At 31.0% G+C, this 26,748-nt stretch overlaps 1 protein-coding gene across 3 annotated transcripts in view; it reads left to right on the top strand.

Moving 5' to 3' along the window:
* LOC103571372 (uncharacterized) overlaps positions 1-26,748 on the top strand; it is a 56,329-nt gene that overhangs the window by 11,424 nt on the left and 18,157 nt on the right. Inside the window, exons 2-4 of one of the 3 annotated variants that reach the window (XM_053740586.1) lie at positions 9,852-9,894; positions 23,945-24,105; positions 26,578-26,747. In XM_053740586.1, the coding sequence (XP_053596561.1) occupies positions 24,093-24,105; positions 26,578-26,747 (183 nt within the window). In that variant the 5' untranslated portion in view covers positions 9,852-9,894; positions 23,945-24,092. Of the gene's footprint in view, positions 1-9,851; positions 9,895-18,697; positions 18,747-23,944; positions 24,106-26,577; position 26,748 lie in introns of those variants that run through there. The other 2 variants (XM_053740585.1, XM_008549510.3) reach the window with 2 other exon arrangements.

The following is a 26,748-nucleotide window of genomic DNA, read 5'->3' as shown; positions in this document are numbered from 1 at the left end:
ATCACTGTAATCCTCATATTCGCGAGATGATAACATGGAAATTAAAACACATGATTTCTCACAGTCATAGATGTATTATAAAACAAGTTACTAAGAAATGCTTTGGCTTATAATTACAATATAATTATTATTTTTATAAAAATATGTTAAGATAAGCGATAGGCGAATGAATAAATCATAACTGGGAACAGAAATTCTGGAAGAAATAACAGTCTATATTAATTAAGTTATTGGATTGATTATTAGATCGACGATTAATTAAAGAAAACTGGATTAATTAGAAAAGGTGTAAAATGTGATGCGATAGGTACAAGATGTACGTGAAAACGAGAGAGATAAATATATGGAAGATGGAGAGTTCAGAGGTTTTCTGCTTACCTGTCCCCACTTGGCGGCCGTAGAAAGTAAGACGCAGAGTAGATGTGTCTGGTAAGTAAGCGAAGGCAATCTACCGTGCGGATGATCGATGATGTAGTCGATGAACGAGAGGGAGATTCGAGCATCTCATATCGGAGGCTCTCTGCTGATAATAATTAGCATTTGCCGTGCACTTGTTTTCGTGCTCTCCTTACAATAAAAGTCAATATTTGATCTGAAGAAGTTATGTGAGGGTATACTACTATCATTATGTTCAAGGCTTTGACGCCAGATAAAGATTGCAACAACAACTCCGTAGCGGTCGCTCCTGTCCAGATACACTTAACGAACCCAGAGATCGCTGTAGATCTGGTCCCTCTATCTGACAGGAGTTCGATTTTGAATTCAAATTTAAACCCAGAAGCCTTAGATTTTAACTGCTTCTCGTCCAAAACTCTGAGCCTTCACGTACTTCAGGGTCCAGCCAAGTCTAAAGGTCACCCACGTAACTCTATGTGTTTATCGAAATTGCCATCCACTTCAACTTCATCTCTGCCGAATCTCTTCAAAAAGGCCTCGCTTAAAAAATCAAGAGCCTCGCTGGTTGACAGCCAAATGCCAAGGAAAACTTCAGCGCCACAAAAGCTAAGTCGCTCTTCCTCCTCTCCACCTATTATGAACAGTCCAAAAAAATCTGTTTCAGGTAATAATAATTCATCCTCTCCTTCTGGTGTCTCGTCATTTCCGACTGCTTTAGTAAGCTGGGATCCTATGACTTCTAAAGAAACTGGAATCTTGGCGCCAAGGGGACAGATTATACTTTAAGGAAATGAAGAACGAACTGGTCCAGAAAACTGAAGACTCAAACTCCAATCACAACGCCAAGCTCAATGAGGTTAAAGCCTCTTTCTCCAAGAAAAACAATGCGATTTGAGCCGAACTTGATACCATCAAATCTCGCATAGCCAACCTAGAATCCTCATTTAAAGTCCACAGCAAGGAAGATGCTTTATCTAACGCTTTCCCAGTTGTAGCTTCTAACCTTGAGGATAAAATCGTCCATTCCAGTATCGATAAAATTGAAATGCACATTCATCGCAATGTTATCGATATTCGAGGCCTTACCAAAGAGTACGAGGATGTCATTACGAAAACAAATAAATTTCTAGAGGACAACTTTAAGCTTAAAAAGTGCATTCTCAAAGCTGAACTTGTCGCTAAAATGTGACAGAATTAAAACCACCCTTAACAATTATTTGAACAAATCTACCATCATGAGGAGAAAAAGTGAATTAAAGGTTTAGGTATACATTGATAATGATTTTACTCCTATAGAGGAAAAAATAGCCAAAAAACTAAGGAATGAGGGCAGAAGATTAAAAGCCGAGGGGAAAAATGTGAAGATTACACAAGATCAAATCATTGTCAATTGGATGCCATACTCATTCAATTTTGACCGAAATTCTATGTCACCTATCAAGCGCAAAAACGAAAACTCAGCATCAAGTCATCCGAACAATGCCGATTCTTCCTATGCCCACTCTTCTCTGAGTACCATGGATACCTCTCTTGTGCATGATATATTAAAAAACTAACTCCGGGTTCAGACAGGTTTATACTTTCTTTCTGAAACTTTCATGGTCCAGCTAATCTAACAGACTCCGTGGAGTTATCCGACTCGGCATTCATAGACATCTCCAAAACCTGAATTCATAATAAATAACCTTACATTCTTGGTCTTAATAATTAGCACAAATGCTCAGTACCAGCTGTTAAAGTTTCTGGCACCCCAGGCAGAGCAAGTGGTGGTATTCTCGCTTTAATCAATGGCGACTATAGCTGCAAGTTTCTAATGAAATCCAACGAATGAATTATTACTCTTCTTACAAGTGCAGGCTCCTCACACGTACAATATCATTATTATCGGAGGTGATTTCAGCGCGAGAGTGGGTTTCAACCCAAGATCTGTTTTATCCGTCTCCATGCTCTCAGGACAACCTTTAATTCAAGCAGACATAATTGGGTACAACAACTAAGCGAAATACTGAACTCCATAGAGAAATTTAAGCTTTTGCATAGCCTGGACGCTACCCATTGAAAAGCCGAGAAGAATAAAATCCTACAGACGATTTTCTCCATGCCAGTTAGTTTTGCCAACTCCTCTTTATAAAGCACCGCACTTTGATAGCATGCCTCAATACCTTATCAAGCCACTAATCTAGCATAAACTATCGAATATATACTCCTGTCATAATACGATCGACAAAGTAACATACAAGCTACACCCGCGTAATATCTCACTATGTCATCTGCAGGAAAATGAAGACGTTGAACATTTTCTTATACACTGCCCTTTCTTTCAAATATTAGGACCCAATTCTGGAGCACAGCCATCGTTTCAAGAGACCAACTGTGTTACCAAAAAGAGATACTCATGCGACCCGATCCAGAAAAAGTATTCGCCTATCTAAAAGCCTGTTTCAACTTCAAACAATCTTACAGCTTAATATTTTAAAATTTATGTGTATGCACTTTACTTATTTTTATAATGAATTCCAATTGCTAATTGTATTATGAATTGTATTCAATTTCAACAAATGAAGGATTAATTAATTGATTAAGTTTCTCGTGGATTAATGCAGTACAGCAATTAGAAATAACCTTTTTTTTTATTGAAACGTGATTGGAATGGGAACAGGAAGTTCCTTTCCTTTCCTCCTTGAAAGACTAGGAATGGTATCCTTTCCTCCTCCGCCAACGAAATTGAAAAAAGTATCTGCATATAATGAAAAATATATATGACCAAATATCTCTATATACTTAAAAACAAAAAATTTTTATTCCAAAATTTAATTCACATTATTATATTATTTATTAGATGTTGTTCTGGTCTGTAGAGATTAATCTTAACTTTTAGTTATTAGCATAAACTTATTTATTTATAAAACTATTTTCATTGGACAAATTAAATATGGAATGAAACCACACTAATCTTGTTCAAGCCGTTCTAAAATTTGTAAAAAAGTTGAATAAAATTGAAGATAATCCTGTAACTAATAAACCACTATTTCGTCAAATTTGTCCAAATCTCGGTGTAAGGAAAACTAATCTTCGAATATTCCGGACAAATATTTATTTTGAATGGGCGAAAAAACCACGATAATATAGTTGACGAAATAAAACAAAAATTAATTGAAAACAAAAACATCACAGAAAATACTACAAATAACTTAATTCGATGATTGAGTGGTCTAGAAGTATCCTGTAAAGAAAAAACTAATGGATCTAATCAATAGATATACACTAATACCATAGATAATAATCGATTCGAGTATATGTTCAGAAAATCGTTTGAAGTAGCCTCTACGAAAATTATAAGCAATAATTATTTGTCATCACAGTTATTGCATTTTCATCTAAGACAAATTTTACCAGAAGTAGCTGACATTAAATGCATATTAATTTTCCGTGGTGTGAAGTATGGTGACAATAATAAATTTCGCGACTATGCATTATGCAACCAAACGGACTGCGAGAACAGTTTTAAATTTGATGGCCAAGTAAAAAACATAAGTACCTACTCTATTAATCTATACTCAACAAACAATACACCAGTACATACAGAAGCGTATAGTTACCAGTTACGAAACATAAATCGCACAGCAATACAAGATCGTTTGCGAAATGTCGGTCCACGTGCCATATATAATGGGTTGGTAAATGAGTTAGACGAAAACTTGGCTATCGAACACGGTGATTATCAGTTTTCCACTCAGAGAAAACCTTACAAAAAGCTAAGTCAGAGTATTCTTGTAAGAACGATCGTCATTCAGATGATATACAAGACCTCATTATTAGACAGTCAGAATATAATTACGATCATCCTCACATAAAACAATATAAGACCCAATTTACAATTTTTTTAGGCATTAGCCAACAAATGCAATTATTAAAAAAATCTGATCTTTTAACACTTCATTTTGATGCCACTGGGTCGATTATTCGTAAGTCATATCCTGCATCTAAAAGAGATTATAATTATAGTGAAGTTGTTAATATTAATCATTAACTTTATATACTTTTAGAAATGATCTCTCACGATCATACAGTCTTATCAATATTTAATTTTTTTAATGATTTTAAAACTAGTTGCACTGAAAATCAAGTTAGGTGGCCTCCTTTTAAAGCTGTTGTCACGGATTGGTCTTGGACAAGCATAAATGCCATAATGAAAGCTTGGAATGAATGCACTGTCTGCGATTATCTAAAAATTGCTTACGATAATATAAATTGATCAAATGCATCGTTTGAAAAGCTTCCTCTTTATACGTGTTACCCATATATAATGAAAATGGTTTCGCGACAATTGAAAAAAAAAAAAAAAAAGAGTAAAAAAACAAGTAGCTTCAATAGTTTTGGAGTCTTTTGCTGTGTTAGCCCACTGTAAAGACCTTAAAAGTTTAATGCAAATGATAGTCATTTTTAATAATATTATTGTTCCCAAGACAGTGCGATAAATTTTCAGTGGCCTTGAAAAACTTGACGAATCAAAAAGCATTTAAAATTGAAGTTTCTGTTAAGGAAAATGTTGATATTCAAGATTCAATCAAGATAGAAGAAAAAAAAAGTATTTATGAGTCGAGTCTTTTCTATCATGATGTATTGTTGATTAAAAATAAAGTTAAAGCGATGGCAAAATTTTGTAACAAATCTGAGTTGTGTAATGAACTCAATTTGCCAGAAGTTGTTAATTATTTTATGAAAAAAATTTATCCATTTATACCATTTTGGTCTATAATAATGACTTCTGATAAAAAAACATCTATCAAATAATTCAGCGGAAAATTTTTTGAAACATCGTAAATCCAATATCAAAAATGATACTAAAGCTGGTCGTGTTATTGATATAACACTCTTCTATCACAGCAGAATATAAGGATCTTCAGAAACATAAAGTGCAAACTAGAAAAACGAGCCTGTAAAATTGATGAACTAGGCAATTTAAATTCTAAAATAGGATGTACATCTTGCGGGCAAAAAGGCAATAACAAAAAAAATGTGCACTGGTTTTAATGTTGTGTGTGTTAAAGGTGGACTCATTATACTTGTTTAAAATATTTGCATAAAACTATGAATGAAATGAAAGAATATTTTTATAAATGTGATTTATGTCAGAATTGGATGGAGGTGTATTTCATACGGAATATGTATTTATACTCATAAATGTATTTCTACTTGTACTAATTTTATTTTTTCGCATTTTTTTTCCAGGTCACTATAATCAAATAAGAATTTAATAACAAAAATAATTATAGGAGATAATATACATAACATATCACTGTTATTATAATCGATATTATAATTAGAATACTGAAAACAGCCGACAACTTAAAACCTTAATGTTTACAATTACACGGAAAAAAAAAATACTAGTGGCTACTTTCTGAGATAGTACTGAGTACTTTCTGTAAAAAAAAATTTTTAGACAGTACTGTATGCTATCTAGACTGTATCCACTATTATCTAGACTATACCCACTACTGTCCGGGACAGTACTCACTACTATCCCGAAAGTAGTGGATATAATCTGGATAGCATACAGTACTGTCTGAAATTTTTTTTTTTTTTTCAGAAAGTACTCAATATTCTTTCAGAGAGTAACCACTACTATTTTTTTTTCCATGTACTAAGTTAATTTTCTTCGTAAAAATTTTTATAACATATGCACAAGATAATTTTAAAAAATTCTTGACCCACTTTTTTTGATATTTTCTCCTGTTAATATTTATTTATTTATTTTTTTTTTTTTTTATTGAAAGTAGATAAAATTTTTCGACGTCTGCTACTTTCAGTATTATTTATAATTTTTGTTATAATTAAAATTATATTTTGTTACTAATTACATAGAATTATAAAAAATAAAATAAATATATGTTAAATTAATAATAATTATGCGAGTTTTTAATTTTTTCACAAATTGTAATGGTTGACTCAGTATATCGACCACTCAATTGAGAATAGAAAAAAAAATAAGATTATGCATACGTAGCTCTTGAAAAGAGGAAAAAATGTCATGTTCAGTTCTATCTTTAAAATAACTTTTCTCACTCATATGCTTTATTAAAAAATACGAAAAATTTGATTTTATCATTTTTTTCAAAATATGATAGCAATTATTGAAAACAAAAAACTCGCACCTCTAGATAATAAAAAAACGCAGAGGTCCTTTTTTTCAACGATTTTTTCAGAAGATATGACTTGCTCAAGTTTTTTTTTCGATTTTCAAAAAAAAAAAAAAAGCACCATTAGATAATAGTGCCATTAAGAAAGTAATTACTTGTATTAATACAATAAAAAGTTAATCCAATCATTTAAAATGTTACGATAAATTGTTAAAAATTTTTTTTTTTAATAACTTCAAAACAACTGAAAAAAAAAAATTCCTAACATATCTATAGTTTATTTTAGTAGAATTCTATGCAATTCAGTTAATTTCTTAAAATTCAAATTTTTCACAAGATATCAGCTGTCAAAAATTTTTCCTCTGTCTACTAACTTTAGGCTCATAACTTGGAATACATATCGTTCAAGTTAATACATAAATTTCAATAATTTATTCAAACTATTATTATTCAAATTTTCTATCATAGATTTCAATGGTGCTTACTATTTATTTTTTTTTTTTAATTGGTTCAGTGTATAGTCGCATTCGTGACTTTTTACACTTTTTGCCTTTATATTGCAACTGCTTACTTTTTCCCTCCTTCATTGTGCGGCTGTGGCTCGATTTGTGTTTATACTGTACTTGTGTCATTACGGTGATACCCTACCCCCTACCTTTTTGCTGTGGGAGTATAGCGGCAAGGGAACACTGATAGAAGTATTTGTTTGATATTAATAAATGCATTTATTTGAAATAGTTTTTCAGCCTTATTTGACTGAAATAAGCATTTATTTGCCTCAAATATAGATTTATTAATAGTTAATAAATCTCATATTTGAGTGAACATCATTGTGATTTTTTACTACAGCGCCACTTTCTGTTTACAATACCTTTCAGTATACTGTCTAGTGTAAGAAATTCAAGATATAATCAACTAAATATTATTTTATAAATAAAAAAAATGCTGAATATTTTTTAAATAAATTACTGTGTGTATTATTTTCTTTAAAAAAATAAACTTAAATGGGACTATAAATTATTTATCATAACCCTACTTAATTAGCTTCATGTGTCATTTCTTATTCAAATCTTACTCAAATAAGTCATTTATTAACTATTAAGAAATATTTATTTGGTTTGAAGAAATCTCATTTAATAAATCATTTGTTAACTATTAATAAATATTTACTTGGTTAAACTTTCAAATAAATCATTTATTAACTATTAATAAATCTTATTTGGTTCAAATAAATTCTTCTATCAGTGAAACCATAGAGAAACCCATTGCTAGTACAGTTTGGTTTGGGTGAGGCTTTAGTGATCAATAAAATTCCCATTTTACCGATCACTATATCCTCATCCCGCGCCTAACGGTCGGAGACCTCTGCTCGAGGTCAACGCGAGGCTAAACGGTCACCCAGCCAAGTAGCAATCATGCTCGATGCTGCTTATTAACTTGGGTGACCGCCTGAGCCACACGAGAACCAACCGGCTGCCTTTGCCACCTAATGGTGTTTACTATTATTAAAACTTTTAGCGGTTCAATAATGAATATATTACGAGAAATCTACTTCCATTTCGGCTGCTGAATGGCCTTTTTTTCTAATTTAAGTGTGTGCCATTAATTTTTTATAGCTTATTACGATTATATTAATACGATTGCAGAAGAATTCACAGGTCGAAGCCATAGTTATAAAAATTATTTTAATCATAAAAAAAAATCCTGACTTAGATTTAATTTATGCCAAGTGAAATGGGCGGGTAACGGCTAGTTATATATAATTATATTCAATCATGTACAATTATTTCAGTAGTGCTATATATAATTATCTATAATTATATATAAATACTCAAAAGTGTTAAATCAAGCTTCATAAAATTCTAAATAACTATATATATATATATATATATATATATATATATATATATATATATATATATATATATATATATATATATATATTGTTTACCCGGGTGAATACAAGAGAGAGACGTGCAGTTGGATTATTGAGCTAAATGGGTAGAGATGAGAGGGCATAAGCAGTAGGATGTGTTCAGGAGGGGTGAGAGGAGTACTGTTGCACAAAAAAGTCAGTGAACTCTAGGTTGATAGCCGCCACCAACCGCTAATATGTTGTCTCAGACTACAACTGATCTAACTATATTTTTATACTTAAGTGGCAGCACCAACTAGTTACAAAATTATTTTTAATGGAGCAGCAATAAATTGATAAAATCTAAATAAAAAAAATAAACTATAAAACTGTGAAAATAAATTGTTATAAATATTTTATCCATTTTAAGCCACAGATTAATCATTATCAACTTAACTTAAGACATCTAAATGGTCGCACAAGAATTTTGAGGGCAGTTTTAGAAATAACTCACAAGCTTTTTTTTACTTGTTAAACAGAAGTTTAGTCAATTTTGAGCTCTTGATATCAATTTTACGAATTAGAACAACGTCGTTGAAGTTTTTCTGTTCTAATAACATAGGAAACAAGAGATTTTGTTTTTTTTTGTTGATAAAACTCAACATTACATTAACGTATCTTATTAGTTCAAAGTTTTATTTAAAGAAAACTGTACGCTCTTTTTAAAAGCCTATATCTGTTTAGAGGTGCATTCAGCTACAGCCCGCATATAGGCCTTGAAAGTCTAATTTCTTAGGATATTGGTAGTTTTTTCTGTTTACTTGTATACAGTTTGTTTTAGCGAAAAAAAATAAGAAACATTTTTTGTAGGAAATTTAGTTTTCTACAAGACAGTTGACATAAGTCAAATCTCTAAAATTAGTATTTAAAGAGATATATGAATTTGAATCCACTTAAATTCAGAATTTTAGCCAAACGTCAAGATTAGCAGAATTATAATAAAATAATATTTACATAAGTAATGTTTTTCCGACTTTATTTATCTCTTAGGTTGAAAACTCGATTGAAACTTTTCAAAGCTATTTATTAATAATTTATTCTTTCGAAAAAATCACAGATGAATTAGTTATTTCAAAATAGTTTGGACTAACAATTACGGTTATTTTATATGCCTAGAATAATTTCATATACTAGAAAAGATAATATTTTCACCATCAGAAAATCATGTGTTATAAATATTGTCTTGAATCATTTACTGTGGTCGTGGAATTATTGTTATAAAGCAGGGTACGATTATTTACTTGATTCAATGAAGAAGTCTATTGTCTCTATATGATTAACATATTTACTTGTAACCACGATTAATTTTTTTCGTGTGAATAATACTATAATATTATAATCTTAATTTTTGCTGGTTAACGTTCAGTGATTATATTTTTCTATTTAACTGATTACAGGTAAGACGTTCTACAACACTTCTAAAACGCCGAAAAACCCAAGGTTAGCTACTGTTAACAATTTTATCATAAAATTTTCGTGCAAACAATTTATTGCTTGATAATCAGATCTAAATATTCATTCTGAGGATATACACAGTCCGTCAAAGAATAGGTAGTTTTCAAGGCTGCTGCATTGTAACTTGTGAAAATGCAAGCTAGTTCACATCTTCAAAAACGTGTTAATTAATGGCGAACGTCGTAAAAATATGAGCAATGGCTCATTCAATTCGAGATGGAAGTTAGAAACATTTGCAGGAGCTTCATATTCGCATATAAACAATCACAAAAGTAATTAACAAATTAAAATTTTTAAAATAGGGGGTCTACTTTATTGATAGTATCTTAAAAATTATGATAGTTAGAGTGAAATCCAAAATAAAAATCTTACAGAGTAGGAAATTTCAAATAAAAAGGTACTGACTCCCCCATCTCTATCTTAATTATTTAATAATGTAATTTAATGATGAAAATGGGTTTTCACGCAACACACATGTGGATCTCGGCTGCCAGAAAACAGGAGCTCGAAAACAGCGGGAAGTTTTAAAGTTGGCCCGCAGGGTCAACTGATGGACTGATTCTTAAACTGCCCGCTAAGAAAATTGAAAATTTTCAAAAATTCGGGAAGTTATTGGTTTCGGTCTGATTTTCGAAAATCGAATTTCTATCAGATCTTGAGTATTAAGGTTCTAGGCTTTGTAATTCTTGCAAACTCTGAAAAAGTGAACTTGATCGGTAGAATGCGTTTGGAGATATTTCAAAAATAAAATTTTTTCAAAATTGTTTTTTTTTGAATAACTTCTAAAGTGCTTAATGGATTGATTTTAAAATCTAATTAGCTCTAAAACTTTATAAGCCGCGTCGAATGCCAGCTCAACCGCCGAAATCGGTTTATTTGTTCAAAAGAAGAGCTCGAAAATGTATTCACCACGAATTTTTCGAGCTCAAGGAGCTCGAAAAAAGCGGGAAGTTTTGGGGCTGGCCCGTAGGGTCAACTGATAGACTGATTTTTTGATTTAATTACATATAAAATTTTATCAATATAGTTATATTGTTGTACACAGTTGAAAAATTTGTATTAAATTTAACACAACTCACATGCCCTAAGTGGTCCACTGAATTTTTTGTGTTAATTTAACACATTTCACTTGTGTCAAACAAAAATACCGGTCAAAAACTTGTTGAGATCAGATAACACATTTAACATAGTTAAATTTACACTTGATGGTATCAAAACTAATTGACACAAAATATTTAACCATTAAATTTTTATATACAAGAACGCAAAATTTTTAACTGTGTATATTTTACCATACATATTTATACATCCGGTCTAAAAATTTTTGTATTATTTTATATAATTGAGTTCTAACAAATTCTATCTGATGGAAATTTCTTCGTGAATATCATGTTGTGTGATTTCAGGAATCATAAAATTTTGTGAAATAATTTAGATACGACCAAATAACGTAAGATTATTCGAAAAAGCTGATTCTATAATGATTTATAAAATCTTATACACCTATAAAATTTTTTAATTTACCACAATCATAAATGTTATAAAGCATACCTACTTTTTTCAAATTCTTGAAAATCGACTAACGAGACCAAAAACGGTACAACTAAGGGAATTTTGAGTGGATATATTCATATTGGTCTCGTTACCCTATAAACAATCATACACGCAGAGAAAGTTATGGTAACCGTTACTAGTATGTTTATGAAATATCATCCTATACCGTTATGGTAACGATTACTCGGAATTATGCGATATAAGCCCATACTTTCTGGGAAAAATTCCCATAAATATGGGAATAATTTCCATTATTATGATAACAGTTCCCATATCGCATGTGAAATAATTATGGTTATGATTACCATAATATTATGGTAAACGTTATTGTAATATTATGGTAACGGTTACTGTAATATTATAGCAATAATAACTATAATATATATGGGTATCGTTCCTATAATCGACATTTCAAAAAAACCAATTACCATGCATTATGGGAACCATTCCCATAATATATTGTAATCGTTTCCATTAATTTCTCTCAGTGTATAATTGGATTCAATACAAATCACAGAATCAATCATTTACTAATGTCCACATAAATATAGTCAAGTACCCTTTTGTGATTTGGCACAGTGGATAACAGATCAGATTTTAGATCGGTAGGACATGGGATCGAATTCATGAGTCAGCGATTTTTTCGTTTAATTTTTTTTATCATAGCTATTCTATATAACTTTATAAAGCTATATAAAATTATATATAACTATATAAAATTAGATCAAACCGAAACATATCTAATTTTATATAACCATTATATAAAATTTTATATAATTATATATAAATTTTTGTTCCCAGGTTCCCAGTCAACTGAACCACAAACAACTTTGAATTTTCGTGAGAATATATTGTAGGGTCATTGAACGTTTACAGTCTATTTAGTATTCCCCTCTTATCATATTGAACCAGAGCCGAAGTTGTTAGTTGACTGATACAATTCAATATATACAACAAGCATGAAAGGTTTCTTCCCAATCAAGTCAAGGCCACGACCTAGTCGGGGGTCATTGTACCGGCTTCTCTTTCTTCCACTTCCAATAAATTAAGCTAGATCCTTCTTTTCGTTTTTTTTTTTTACAGTTCGTCATGCTGTTATTAATCGCCTTTTTCTCTCATTGTCGTTCTAATTCATCATTTTTGAAATTCATATATTTCTTTTTAGTAAATGAATCACGATAAAGATATGTTATTATATTATAACTCAAAAAAATAATTCAGTTCAGACCAAACTAAATCTTAGGTGATATAGAAAATAAAAATTAAATAAAATATCGATTAGACAAAAAAAAAATAAATATCAATTATCACTATGTATGATTTTTTAACGTAATTTATTAGTTTATAATGGTTGTGTTTTAATAATTAATACTTTTATTTATAAAAAATTATTCGCTATCACCGGGGCTTGATCCTTGGTTTGTTTGTATATCAGTTTAAGCTATTACGACTCTGCTGGTTCGCGTACTTAATAGTATTTATTAGACTATCGCGATAGACTATAATAATTACAAAAATACCAATAATTTGATTTATACAACCATTATTAATCGTAATAATCGAGTGATTCTGAAGTTTCCATTATGTAGAAGAGGGAAGAGTGAAACAAAATAAGGAGGTGTGGGGGGGGGGCAAAGGGGGTATTCCTAAATTTTATGAAAAAAGTTTGTTTTTGAACATTTCAAAATCACACTTTCTATATGTCATCGAGCATTATTTCCATTTTTTTTTTGCATGACTCATGATGCGAAGCATTAGAGTGTGCTTTACGATCGAAAATTTTTTTTCGCCTCACTTCGGCAACTATTTTTTTATTGTTTTCAAAAAGTTTTGTTTTTGTAAAGAAATAGAATGATATGAATTTAATTTTTCTTCTCATCAATTTTCAATAACATCACTCCCAGTGTCAAATAACTTCAAATGTATTTTAATAGTCAACTTGAAAATATTTACATTTTTTATAATTTCGAAATTTCACTGGTAAAAAAGTTTCAAACGAAAAAAATAATAATCTTTATTTCGACCGAAAGTTGGCCGATAAAAGGCCCAGGTAGTGGACACAAGGTTGAAACTTGCTAGGCCTACAAATGGCTGAAATTTGGCCGACAATGAAGAATTTAATGCTGTAAGATGGACAGTGGAGTTGCCTAAGGTCCACCAAGGTAGCACCGTTTACTGTAGATGAAAGTGCAGCTTCGTACAGTTGATGTACGTAGATTAGAGTCTAGAAAACGACAGAATATTCTTTCGCTGGGAGAATTAAATTCATTCGATTCAGGGAAGCATATTCTTGTTCAATCATAGTAAAGACATATTCTAATCAAGTTATTTTTTGTGATTATATAATTTTTATAATTAGCTCGAGAACATATTACTTGGCTAGAATATACCTTAACTATGATTAAATACATATATACTCAATAGCATAGAAGCACATATCCTTAAAAAAAATTTTTGTATCTCAGTGTAGAAGTACCTTTAGATAAAAATAGTTTGCATCTTCCTCTTTTTCGATTCCATTAAATCTATGATTTTCATTCAGTACATCTGATAACCTCAATTGAATATTTTTTCACTGCATTTCTTAGTCTTACTTCTTAGGCAACGATTGGTATATTCATTACTCTAACAATTCAGTCAGTACTGTTTAAAGACACTGGGAAAGGCAATGTGAATTCACGCAGATCCATTTTCTTTTGTTACCAGGGTAACCTCGATTTTAGATTTTTTCTTATCAGGGTCTCGACAACAGATCATCTCTTGTTACGATGCGCGTGTGCGACGGATAGAAATAAAAACGATGACAACTGCGGCTCGTTTGCGGTTTGTGAAAGTCAGATCTTCGAGATTATTTTCTCTCTCCTGAGTATGGCTATATCAGCGAACCCGTGGGGTAACCTCGATTTTATAACATTTTTTTTCGCAGAGGTCAATACGATCTTACAACGATTTCGATCACTCTTGTGAAAGGCATTGCGGAGCAGCATCCTCAAGAAATCCAGTCCAAGTTTGATGGGTACTTTCTGTCGTTGAAGAATCGAATATTTTTCATTGAGCTTTAATTGATCTTGATACTCTCAAAAATCTCTAATTAATAATCTTGATGCATTTCATATTTACACTCGTTGTTTGATTATTAGAGTAGCTGGTGACAATGCTAAAATAATGTAAGAATACTATTTATTCTTATCGAAACATCAACTAAAATTTTTGTCAAAAATAATAAAAATACGATCTTACTCATTACAATTAATTCACTGTGCATCAATTTGGATTATACATCATAAATTCTAATCTTATAAATCTTTAGATTCATTCTACAATAAGAAAAAGAATTTGAAAAATCCAAAAGCCCGGGAAAAAATGATTTTGCCTAATCATATATAGTTATATATGATCACTTATATCTGATGAGACACAAAAATTGGCCAGATCTGATTATATATAGTCATGCATGAACGAATATAGTCATTTGTAGAATCTTATTTATAGAATATCTGTAAATTATTAACTAGGTAATTTAATTAGGATTTATTGGCTCTATCAATACAAATGTCCGTTAAATTTAATTAAAAAAAAAAAATTACAATCGGTTAACTACTCTTTTACTACGGGGTCACCCGTCCAATTAATGTCTCACGTCAATGCTGCTTAATTCTGGTTATCGCTGGATTGTAGTCTGATCCTCTAGTCTGCTGTACACTTAAAATTGAGCAAAATTTACGGCATTACTTAACTCAAACAATTAAATTGATATATCCTACGTAAATAATGTACCTAATGATGAATTTGATTTTAATTTCAAGCTCTTAAAATCAATCAGAAGACTATTTTTTTTTTTTATGAGCTTGACATTGGCATCAAAATAACTAGAAAACAATGCGGAATTCGAAAAAGCTTTATGAGAATAACTTCTTGGGAATAAAATTGTCTACAAAAATGGTCCCATGATATTTTGTAATAGGTCTGATAGTTTCGCCGGAAAAGGAAAAAGATCTCAAAATTTAATATGAATTCGACTCCAACCTCAAATAACTTTTGAACAAAAGATTTATTAAAAAATGATAAGAGACTTTTTTTGTAGAGCATTTAATTACCTATAAAATTATGTCTGCCAATTATTCCTATGACGCATTGTTAGCCACTTATAAACATCAGAAGACGCAAAAAAATTTTTTTCCATGTTATTCTTATAGAAAATAGAAAAGTGCAATGCGGAACCTCTTAATGTTAATATTAAGAGCTCTAATTTTCACAGACGTCTTTTCTTAACTAAATGAAACTTATGAATCTGTTTGCGAGAAAAAAGAAAAAATTTGTTATTTTTTTAATCACCGTAATATATAATAATAGGAAAAATATTTTTTTCCCGGAAAGTTTTTATTCATTCTAATTAAACGAAAAAGAGTTGAATAATGATTCACGAAAGAGTTTTTCTAGTCACCAAACTAACGCTGACAAAAAAACAATTAGATCCGTGAGCCGTTTTATTCGGGATTTATCGTGATCATAAAAAATCATCTAATTAATTAGCATCAAGGCTCCTCTTAATTAAATTATTTATTTTTAAAATAACATATTAAGGAATTAATTTTATGTTGTATTATAATTATTTCTTAATAAATTTGCTATATTATGATACAAGTTTCAACCTATTTTGATATACTTGAAAATGTCGAAATGATTGAAAGTGAGTGAAGTACCCGAAAAAAATCGAGCGCCACTAAAGTATCCTCAGTACTTCCACGCTTGAGTTATGCAAGCATGAATACTCTAAGATCTCATGACATTCTGGCTAAGTTTTATGAGCATAATTTAAAATGATCAATAGTATTTGTTTTTTCTGCTTAGTCATAAATTGCAAATCACATTTTACGCTTACCCTAATGGTCTATATATTAGTGATCTTAAATTGACTTGTTTCTGATTGGCTGCTAATACTGAAACTAAGTTTAAATGCAGATAATAATGAAAAATATAGTGTGACACAGAATGAAACATAATATCAGACTGCAGCTGTTGTTGGTCAATCCCGAGCTGTGCTCTGTCTTTGGTTTGGTTTGAATAATTAGAGTGCCTTACAACTCGGAAAGTAAAAAATCTATCAAGGAATGAACAAGTGCATAATAGTTTGTTGGAAACCCGAAAGGTAACAAGTAGAGGAAGCCCTTCACATAGGGTATGGGGAGAAGTTGCACTCCACCACTAATCCTACGCAACCATGTTAACCGGAGTTGGGAGCCTGGTACCACGGGGGGCCATTTTCCAAGCCCACTGTGGCCAGAGTCTCTTTATTTCCAGGGATGGTATTAGTGCTTGGCCCAAAAGAGGTAGGACTCGTGGTGGCTGTAGTTAGATACCACGTGCAATAAGGATTTTCGATTATGCATTCGGTTAATGTTGACCTTAGTCGTCACTTGATTATATTTTTCGAATAAGAGTGTCGTCTAGGTGGAAAATGGGGATGACCCCGCAGCGCGTGTATGTCCAAAAGGGCGAGGAAACGGTCTCCGGTCGGCAGAGTTGGATTTAGGTTCCGTTACATTAATTATTGTTGGCCAATTTCATCCTGGTCTAAAATTGTCTCGGTTCATCCGTTATCACATAATATACTATTGGGAGCAACTACAGTGTTTCTGAAAAACAATTAAAATACGTGAATATATAAATTTTAAAGTACCCCTGATTTTGTTAACTTCCCGCTACGAAAACCGATGATTTTCAAAAAATTCGGGAAGTTATTGGTTTCACCCCAATTTTTAAAAACCGAGTTTTCAGCCGATGTCGACGTTTGAAGGTCCTAAGAAGATATTCTGATATTTTCCGAGAGATGACTGTATGCATGTGCGTTTGTGTGTATGTAGATGTAAGCTTCTCATATCTTATTAATGAATGAAACGATCTAGATGGATATCGCGGCATTCAAAAGAGTTCTTCTGAACTTAGATTTCCAGATAATTTTAGATCATTTAGTTGAACAGATTCTGAGATATTTAAGAAATACGAAAAAAAATTCTTTTTTTCGTTTTATTTGGATAATTTAGAAACTGTCAAATCGATCGATTTCAAAACCTAATCAGCTCTGGAACTTGATAAAAGCTATCGATCGCTTCCATGAACGTTTTAATCGGATAATTCGTTCGAGACGTGTCGTCGACGAAAGAATACAAAAAAAAATTTTTTTTTTTTTCGTTTTTTTCGAAGAATTCGAAAATATCAGTGAAATCGCAGATATTTTTAAGCTAAAAGAGCTCGGACATCAATTGACACTAAGATTCTCGAGCTCCTTGAGCTAGAAAACAGCGAGAAGTTTCCAGATTTTTTTTTTCTTCCAAAACGTTTTCTATATTTGTTTATTTTTATTGTAAAGTTTTAACTTAATTCATAAATTGCATAGGAGCAACTGCATACTTAAAATAAATATGAATAATATAAAAATAAATTGATGTTTCATACTGGATACCAAACATTATGCGATTAAAACTTACATTTCATGAAGTGGTACACATAATGTTATTAAATCCTATTGAATAAAATGAAATTTTCGCGAATTTTATATTATAAAATCTTTTTACAACTATTCACTCATACAATTTTTTTCTTCTTGCAATTAAGAAGTATTAACTGATATCATAAGTTAAAGTAATTTTGTTCTATCAAAAATCTTTAGTTAATATAAATAATGAAAAGGCTGAATAAGAAAGCAAAAGAGAGTAAAGAAGAGAAAGAAAAAAATTACAAAAAAAAAAGTTAAGGAGTACTAAGTTCAATGAACTTCTTGAACTTTTAATTGCACAAACCGTCAGACGAATCAGTGCTTTTCTCCTTTTCAACTCAGCATTTTATTAACAATTCTCAATGCGCCTCTGAACCAATGAATTAGGTAATATTTTGACTTAAAAAGACTTACAAGCCACAACTCTTACTAAGCCTCACCTCGAGTTCAATTTCGACAGTGACCAATAAACTTATATATATACATATATACGTATGTTTACATATATACCGACTTATATGCATACGGGTTACACATATACAATACAACATACATTCGATGTGGACAGAGATTCTTCCCGTAAGCGCAAGTTCACTGAACTTCATGACGTCGTGATACCGCCATTGCTGGGAATTTATTATCTCCTCGTGTCGATGCTTCGTCTTTTTGTGTATTGCCCTCCCGTCACGATGCGTTCTACTAGTGAGTAGTTCTTCTAATTTCATCTGCATGCTCAACGCAACGACAGTTATGTTCCAGAATCATTTGCCATGGGAACAATACCCAGGTAGGTTATACTGTCAAAATCAACTCTTCAAATTAACGATTTAAACAAAGACTATTATAATCTATTATATTGTGGTAAATCATTACTTAATTGAGATATATAAATGGTTTATACATTATCGGGTCAAGGATGATTCATTGACTTTATTGTGTATTTTTTGTGGTAAAATCATTTCCCTCTTATTCTTAAAACAGGTCTTAGTGTATTCTCAGGAATTCATTAGAAAGTTGTGTACAAATGTGACGATTATAGTCAGACGACACAAGTGAAGATGCTACCGGTTAGATAGTTTTTTGTTAGTATTTTTCTGTTCCATCTACACAACTTAACTAAATCGCACTGATTTTTCCAACATTTTTGAAATATATATCTACAGAACATGAAGAACTTTCAGTACATTCATGTTAGTATAAAGAAATACTAACGCGTTTTAAGGCAAAAAGTACAATTGAGTAATTATACATCTGTGATATTCTATTGTGTTGTAAGGAAATATTTCTCCACTCTCCGAGGCATATAAAGATTACTGTCAAACAATATTTTATTTTTATGTGTAAAACCGTAGGACTGACCACAAAGTGCTAAAACTTTTATTACAAAGTTCTTGAATCTTTTAAAAAGTTTAAAACGTTATCAAACTGTGTTAATAAATATTAGGAATCTGACACCTGCAAACATAATAGAATGAAAAATGCTATAATACATTTAGATGTGTCAAAATCTATGCGTTTCCTTAAGAATAATCGTGTATAAAAATAGAAAGTTTCATGCTATCAACTATTTCCAGTTTTTATGAATTTCCCTAGTTCAATGCAGTACATAACTTTTTTGATATTGAACTGATTGAAAAAAATAAACGCAATCAAGAGTATTTTTAAGCTTGAAGAGTTTGAAAATAAATTCACCATAACAGTGAGAAGTTTTAAGGCTAGCCCGCAGCGTCAACTGTTGTCAAGATTTTTTTTTATTATTTATTGAAAACATTTTAATATCTGAACAAATTTTCTTAACGTAATCTCTAAAGATACAGGAAAAAACCTGTGTTCGGAATAGCCTATCGTGTGACACGTTATCGTGCCGCACGCTTATCTCTCATTCTATCCTACCTATTTCTGTACACTTATACGCATTGTTTTCTTAAAGTCATGTGATCTTAGTATATGCGATGCTCATTAGTTGCTGCAATAATCGTCATAATTAGTTAATTAGTTTCGGATAGTATCGTCATCTAAAAATTACGAATTCGGATTCATAAGTGAGAAATATTAGCTTTATACCGCGAACTTTCGATTTTGAAGAGATCATGATAGCATAACCGCACAGAACAAAAGAAATATTTGTCCCAAATAAATCAATTTATTTGTGGCTTTTTCTTAATATTTCTTAATGACAAATAAATATATTTTGTACAACAAAATATGACAGTTGATTCAAATAGTTTTATAATTTGACAGAAATATATTATTTATTTGTAGTAAGTAATTGATGTATTCGTGGTAAAGATATTAAATTTGTGACAAATAACCCAAAGTTTGGCGATACTATCCATATATTTGAAGCCCTTATTTATTTGTAGTAATTGAATGATTTCTTTACCACGAATAATTCACTTATTTCACGCAATTAAATTACTCAAATATATTACATATTTCTCACAATTAAATATTTATTTGGCCATATCCAAATATACGATATCTTTGGCTCAAATAAATCTTTTTTTCAGTGCGTAATTTAAATTTCAGTATCTTGAAAACAACCAAAATTATATAATTATTTGGCACGATCAACCTATTTTTAACTTAATTAATTAGAACCAATATTTTTTGAGCTCGAAGAACCCGAACCATCGTTAAAATACTGTAGTAACCATAATGTACTGTAACGTTCACCATAATAATATGGGAATAATTACCATAGTTTTATTGGAATTATTACTATAATTTTTTAAGAACTATTTCAATTTCGCATAAGAATAAAAACCATAGAGATAGCAAGGGTCATTATAATTTGTATGAGTGCTCTTTCTGTGATAAATATCTCAAGAAAACCTGTAACCATACGATATTGGAACTAGTCCCATAATATATTGTAATTTTTACCGTAAATTTCGTCCCGTGTGGTTTAATTACAAATGTGTGTCCGTTACTTGGGGTTAGTTGTTTCTCTAATTTTTAAGGAATTCCGACGTTTCTCCATACCCTATCAAAAGAAAACCATTTAAAAATCTAGCCTCGATTCCTATGTGGATTTCCTATAGGATTCCAGCATAGATCCCGATATAGATTTTCCCATAGGTTCCTATAGGAATCCACACCATGCCAAATCTATATAGGAATCTAGTATGGATTCTCATGTGAACTTTCACCTTGATTTTTCATGGGAATCTGCACCATGTCAAAATCCACGTGGGATTCTTGTGTGGATCAGAAACTAGGAAAATCAACAAAAAACGTCACGTTATTGATACAAATACCATAAAAACTATATGTGTTTTCATAATCTTTCTTAGAGTAAAATATGTTTGGAAGACTCCTAATTAACTGTTTTATTAAAACTATTTGTAATTTTTATAAAGATGTAATTCTTCTGACTTGATGAATAAATCAATCTTCCTTATTAGAGAAAATACATGCGGGATTGTATGGGAACTCATAGGAAGCCATGTAGAAAAGTATGGATTTACGTAAGAATCTATAGAAATTAATATGGGCGTGTATGGATTCATATAAGAATCCATGTAGGAAACCGTGAGTACCTGGATTTCTATGTAGGAATTCCGCATGGGAAACTATGGGTACCTGCATCTTCATAGAGGAACTTGAATATATATGGATTTCTTTATGGGAAATTTATATAAAAATCTGGGTTTCTATGTTATTAGTTTCTATAAAATCCTGATTACTGGGTTTCCATGTCTATCGTCTATTGATGTGCATTTATGAATAAGAGAACAGATTAATATTCTAATGGTAGGATACTTTTTAACATAAAATTTATTAATTGATGCTCTTTATATCAGTATTTGTAATAATTATTAATATTGTAATTTTTACTATATTCTTTTCTCCATGTAAAACTTTTTTAAAGTTTTTGGAAATAGGCTAAAAAGACCATTAGCGGATCAGTTAAGCGAATTTCGAAGTTTCAATAATGAATTTAGTTATAAAAAACTGAGATGTAAAATTAAAAAAATTTTAGTTAAGTTTGAAAAATTTCAACTTCTCAATTATATAATTTACCAAATAAAGTACTTATTATCCCACTGTTAGTGGGTATCCAGCTATTGTTCTCGTTACCCTATAAACAATAAGATAATTGAATATAATACAAATCATAAAATCAATCATTTATTTGATATCTTTAATTTTCTTAAGTTCATTTCTGTCCAAATAAATACAATCAACCGCGACTTTGAAGTGTGTAATACGGCACAGTGGATTACAGACCAGACTCTAAATTCACAGGTCTCGGGATCGAGCCTACGAGTCGACGTTATTTATCTATTTTTTTTTTTTTTTTCATTTTTTGTGGTAAAAATTGTGGATACACCATGAAACCATGAACTCATCGTGGAAATACTGAGAATTAATGGTTGTAAAACCATCAAGACATCGGAAATCCGTTGTAAATTCACCGTGAAGACCGCTGATAGCCACTGAACCACCGTGGAAAGACTTTTAAAATGTAGCGGGAACGCGGTCGGAATATCGGGGTGTGACTGCACAAAGAATACCGTGGTTCCATTGCATTACAGCCACGTTCCCAAGGTCGTTCCACGGTGGTTCAACGGTGTTTTGACCGTGTCTTCGCCTTGGCGCTACAACCACGAGAGGGTTAATATTTGAGTTTGCTGGCACTATTAAATAATTAAGTTGTTTATCAAATATTTATTTTCTTAACTTTGCCAAATGATTTTATTATCATACTCGCTTCGCTCGGGCGCTAAGATTCTCACTCGTTCTCATGTGACACATCTCAACTAGTGGCAAATTCTGGAAAGGACCCATGCTAGATTTGTCACTTATCAGACGAATATCGTACAAAATCTTATACAATTCATGATTCAGAAGTTCAATTTAAAGAGAAATTAATTAATAATTAATATTACACGTACTTTGCCCTGTTGACACCATTAGCAGAAGTTAATAATATGCGGTACATAGAATGCGCAAGTCTTCATGAGTCCTAACTAATAACCTTCAGCATACAGGTATAAATAATTATGTCAGTCGGTAAGAGGAATTTTATTCTTTAAAGTATGTATAAAACCAAAACTAACTATAATATTTGTAAATTAGTCAAATAAGAGTATAGATCATGCAATAATGTTTTCTATTATAGAGCCGGATACAATAATAAAGTGATATAGTGTAAGCATCAGGAATTCATCGTTTCTCCCCTGCCATCCAACGCTCATAAATTGAACTTCTGAGGCAAGGATTGCTTAAAGTCTATTAAATCATTCATTAAAAATGACAAACAGATTATGTTGACGTAGTAAAATTTAGTTATCCCCAATAAATTTTGGTTTAACAGAACTTAATAAAACCCATTTAATTGTCCCAATAGAATTTTTTTCTCAGTATGACATTCTTTTTAGTCCGATTAGCTAAAAAATTATCATTTCTTTTATTTGTATCAAATACATAATAATGAACGTGTCGAACGATTTCAAAAATCATGTCAAATCTAGGTTTTAACAGAGCATTCCGTTTCCTCTAAAAATTGTTTTCAACCGGTTTTTAGTTTCAGAAATATCATAAATGGAACAACATTGAGAGAATAATTCATTTGAGCCGAATAAGATTTGTTTCAGGCAGATACATCCCAATTTTTACAACCTGATATAGTTAGACCTAACTTTATTACCAATGATTTTTAATAAAAATTTTAGAAATTCTTATTTTCTGTTCAATTTTTATTTTTTTCAGTTCAATATAAGAAAAAAACATTTTTCAAATCTGAATAAACTCGAAAATACAAGTGCTTAAAATATAATGCTTCGGCACGACGAGCTTGAAAATGTATAAACAATAATGTTTTAGCACCTTGAGCTGACTTACTACAGCTAGAAATTTTGGGGTTAGCTCGCAGAATTAATTTTTATCTAGATTATGTTGCCTGCATCATTAAAAATTTTCTAATAATTATCGAATAGTAAAGTTATAAATAGATTCTTATTTTATTCTTGTTCACAGAGTGGAAACTTCGGCGCTGCAACTGGTGTACCCCCTGGATTCGCGTCCAGTGCAACTAGTCTTCCGAGGACTGCAGGTGTTCAAAGAGAAGCGCGCCCTCCTTCGCGATATATCCGGGGTGGTTAAACCAGGCGAGCTTTTGGCTGTGATGGGACCCTCAGGTATTATTATATCTTTCTTAATGTTATTCAATTATACCCAAATATGTTTTTTTCTTCGAAAGTTCATTGAAAATCAACGGTGAAAAAACAATGATTCAGAAACAAACGCCAGTTGATGCATAAACGAACTATTTATGGCTTAAGCTAAATCGAAATCATTTGAATTCAATCCTTGTTTGGAAAACGAGATTAAAAATGACAAAGATATGATTTGAACTGATAAAATATTTAATTATTCCAATGCCACATTTCATTAGCAATGATCATTATAAATTTTTTGGAATCGTATTTTTCAGTTAGAAACATTCGACCAATTTAAAATGCATACTCGGGCTGCACTCGAGACAAGACAAAATAAGATTGGAATGATCTTGTCGCGATCTTGACACTTTCCATCTCGTCTTGATCTCGAACTCAAAATGTAAGTCTCGTATTGATCTCAAAAATCAGTCAATTGATTATATCATCTTGTGTTGTCTTGTCAAGATCTTGTCTTGGTCTTGAATTACACTGAATTTTTCTTAAATTAATTTTTAATATTTTACACAATTATATTTTATTGGTTTGTATTTTATAATTGGGATAATTTTTAAAAATGTCCTGAATTTGTTATTAAATTTTTTGTGAACACAGATTATTTTTTTTTATATTTTCTAACTATATTTTTTATAATTTGTGACATTTTAAATATAGTTTATAAGTTATAAATTAAATATCTAATATTTTTAATAACTCTTTTTCTCCACCCATATAACAATCTTTCAATTCTTGAGCAAGACTGCTCTCAAGATCGATATGCGGTAGTGTCTTTTGCTATGTGTCTTGCTGCAGATACTTGTGACCCTGACCAGAATTAAATTGTAAGCCTATCGCAAGCCTTATAAAAGAAATTCGTGCCAGATTATAATTCGATTCTGGAGGAAGATTATAGTTGAAAATAGTTGCGCATGGCTTGCTTAAGATCTGCTCAAAGCTCAAAGTTGACCTGAGGTCTTGAACTGATCTTAAGCAAGCCATGCGTAAGTACCTCTTAAGTACGAGTTACTGGTACAAGAAAAGTATCAGACATTGATTCATTACACGTGTTCAAGATATCTTTAATATTTTTGTGTACGATACCATGAGCAAGACATACACAAATCTTGACATAGGTTTTTTGATACACGATCTTGCGAAAGACACATACGTTTAACAAATTACATTTTATGTCATTTTTCACGGATAAATAACAATATAACGTATAGTGAAAAAAAGATTTATTTGAGCCAAAAATATCGTATATTTGACTGTGGCCAAATAAATATTTAATTGTGAAAAATATATAATATATTTGAGTAGTTTAGTTGCGTCAAATAAGTGATTTATTTGTAGTAAAGAATGATTCAATTGCTACAAATAAATAAGGGCTTCAAATGTATGTAGAGTATCGCCAAATTTTAGGTTATTTGTCATAAGTTTAATATCTTTACCACAAATATATCAATTACTTACTACAAATAAATGATATATTTCCATCAAATTATAAAATTATTTGAATCACCTTAGTCAAAATAATAAACGTGAATTGAACGTTTTCAACATTTTCAAAGTAAATTGAACGTTTTGAACGTAGATTTAACATTTCAGACGATGACCGGCCTATGAGGCAAGAGATCGGGAAAAGAACGCACTAAGCTTTATTGCAAAGTTCTCCAGACTGATTTGCAAAAAGATACGTAGTATTTAATATAGATAATTTAATTATCGATAGGTAAAATAATTTTTGATCGGGCAACCTTATAGCAGTGTCAATATTCAATTTAATTTTCTTCGTTTAGGTGACAGCACCATAGATTATGTCCTCGAAGAAGACCTTGAGGATACAACGTATCTTTTTCAAATCAGTCTGAAGAACTTCGCGATAAAGCTTGGAGCGTTCTTTTTCCGATCTCTTTTCTTCTTCATGGGCCGGTCATCGTCCAAAATATTCAATTTACGTTCATTACGTTTAATACGTTCAAATTACGTTTAAAACGTTTAATTTACGTTTAATATTTTGACTCGGGCAACTGTCATGTTTAGTTGTACTAACTATATTTATTAGTCATTAAAAAATATTTTTAAAAAAGCCAAAAAAAAAAATTGATTCATTGGAGATAAATATTTCTTTTTTTCCGTGTACTAAAATGTGTTCAAAATCATTCCAAATCTCCGTCTTTATGGTCTTTCTCGATCACAACATAATAGAATGGAACTCGTTCTTTAATTTAAATAATATTGTCAACAAAAACATAGAAAAAAAAAGTTTTTTCAACATTTTTACAGGATATTTCATATATTAATGCTTGTTTATGAATTATTTTCGATTCTTAAATTTTTGCCGCAGGGTCAGGTGAATTTCAGAATTTTGTTTTATTTTTCGAATCATTTTATTAGAATTATTTGTTAAGACAAACCAAATTTTATTAAATTGTTCTTTTTTTCTATTTGCAGGATGTGGGAAAACAACATTATTAAATTGTTTGTCAGGACGAGTAGACCTAGATAGTGGAGAAATTTGGTTGAATCGAGAAAGATTAACAAAAAGATGGCGCCGTCGAATTTGTTATGTTCAACAACAAGACGTTTTCTTTCCCGATCTTACTTTACGCAAAACACTGGAGG

Source organism: Microplitis demolitor, chromosome 7 (genome assembly GCF_026212275.2).
Source record: "Microplitis demolitor isolate Queensland-Clemson2020A chromosome 7, iyMicDemo2.1a, whole genome shotgun sequence".
Taxonomy (NCBI): Eukaryota; Metazoa; Arthropoda; class Insecta; order Hymenoptera; family Braconidae; genus Microplitis; species Microplitis demolitor.
This window is presented reverse-complemented; position numbering and strand designations above follow the sequence as displayed.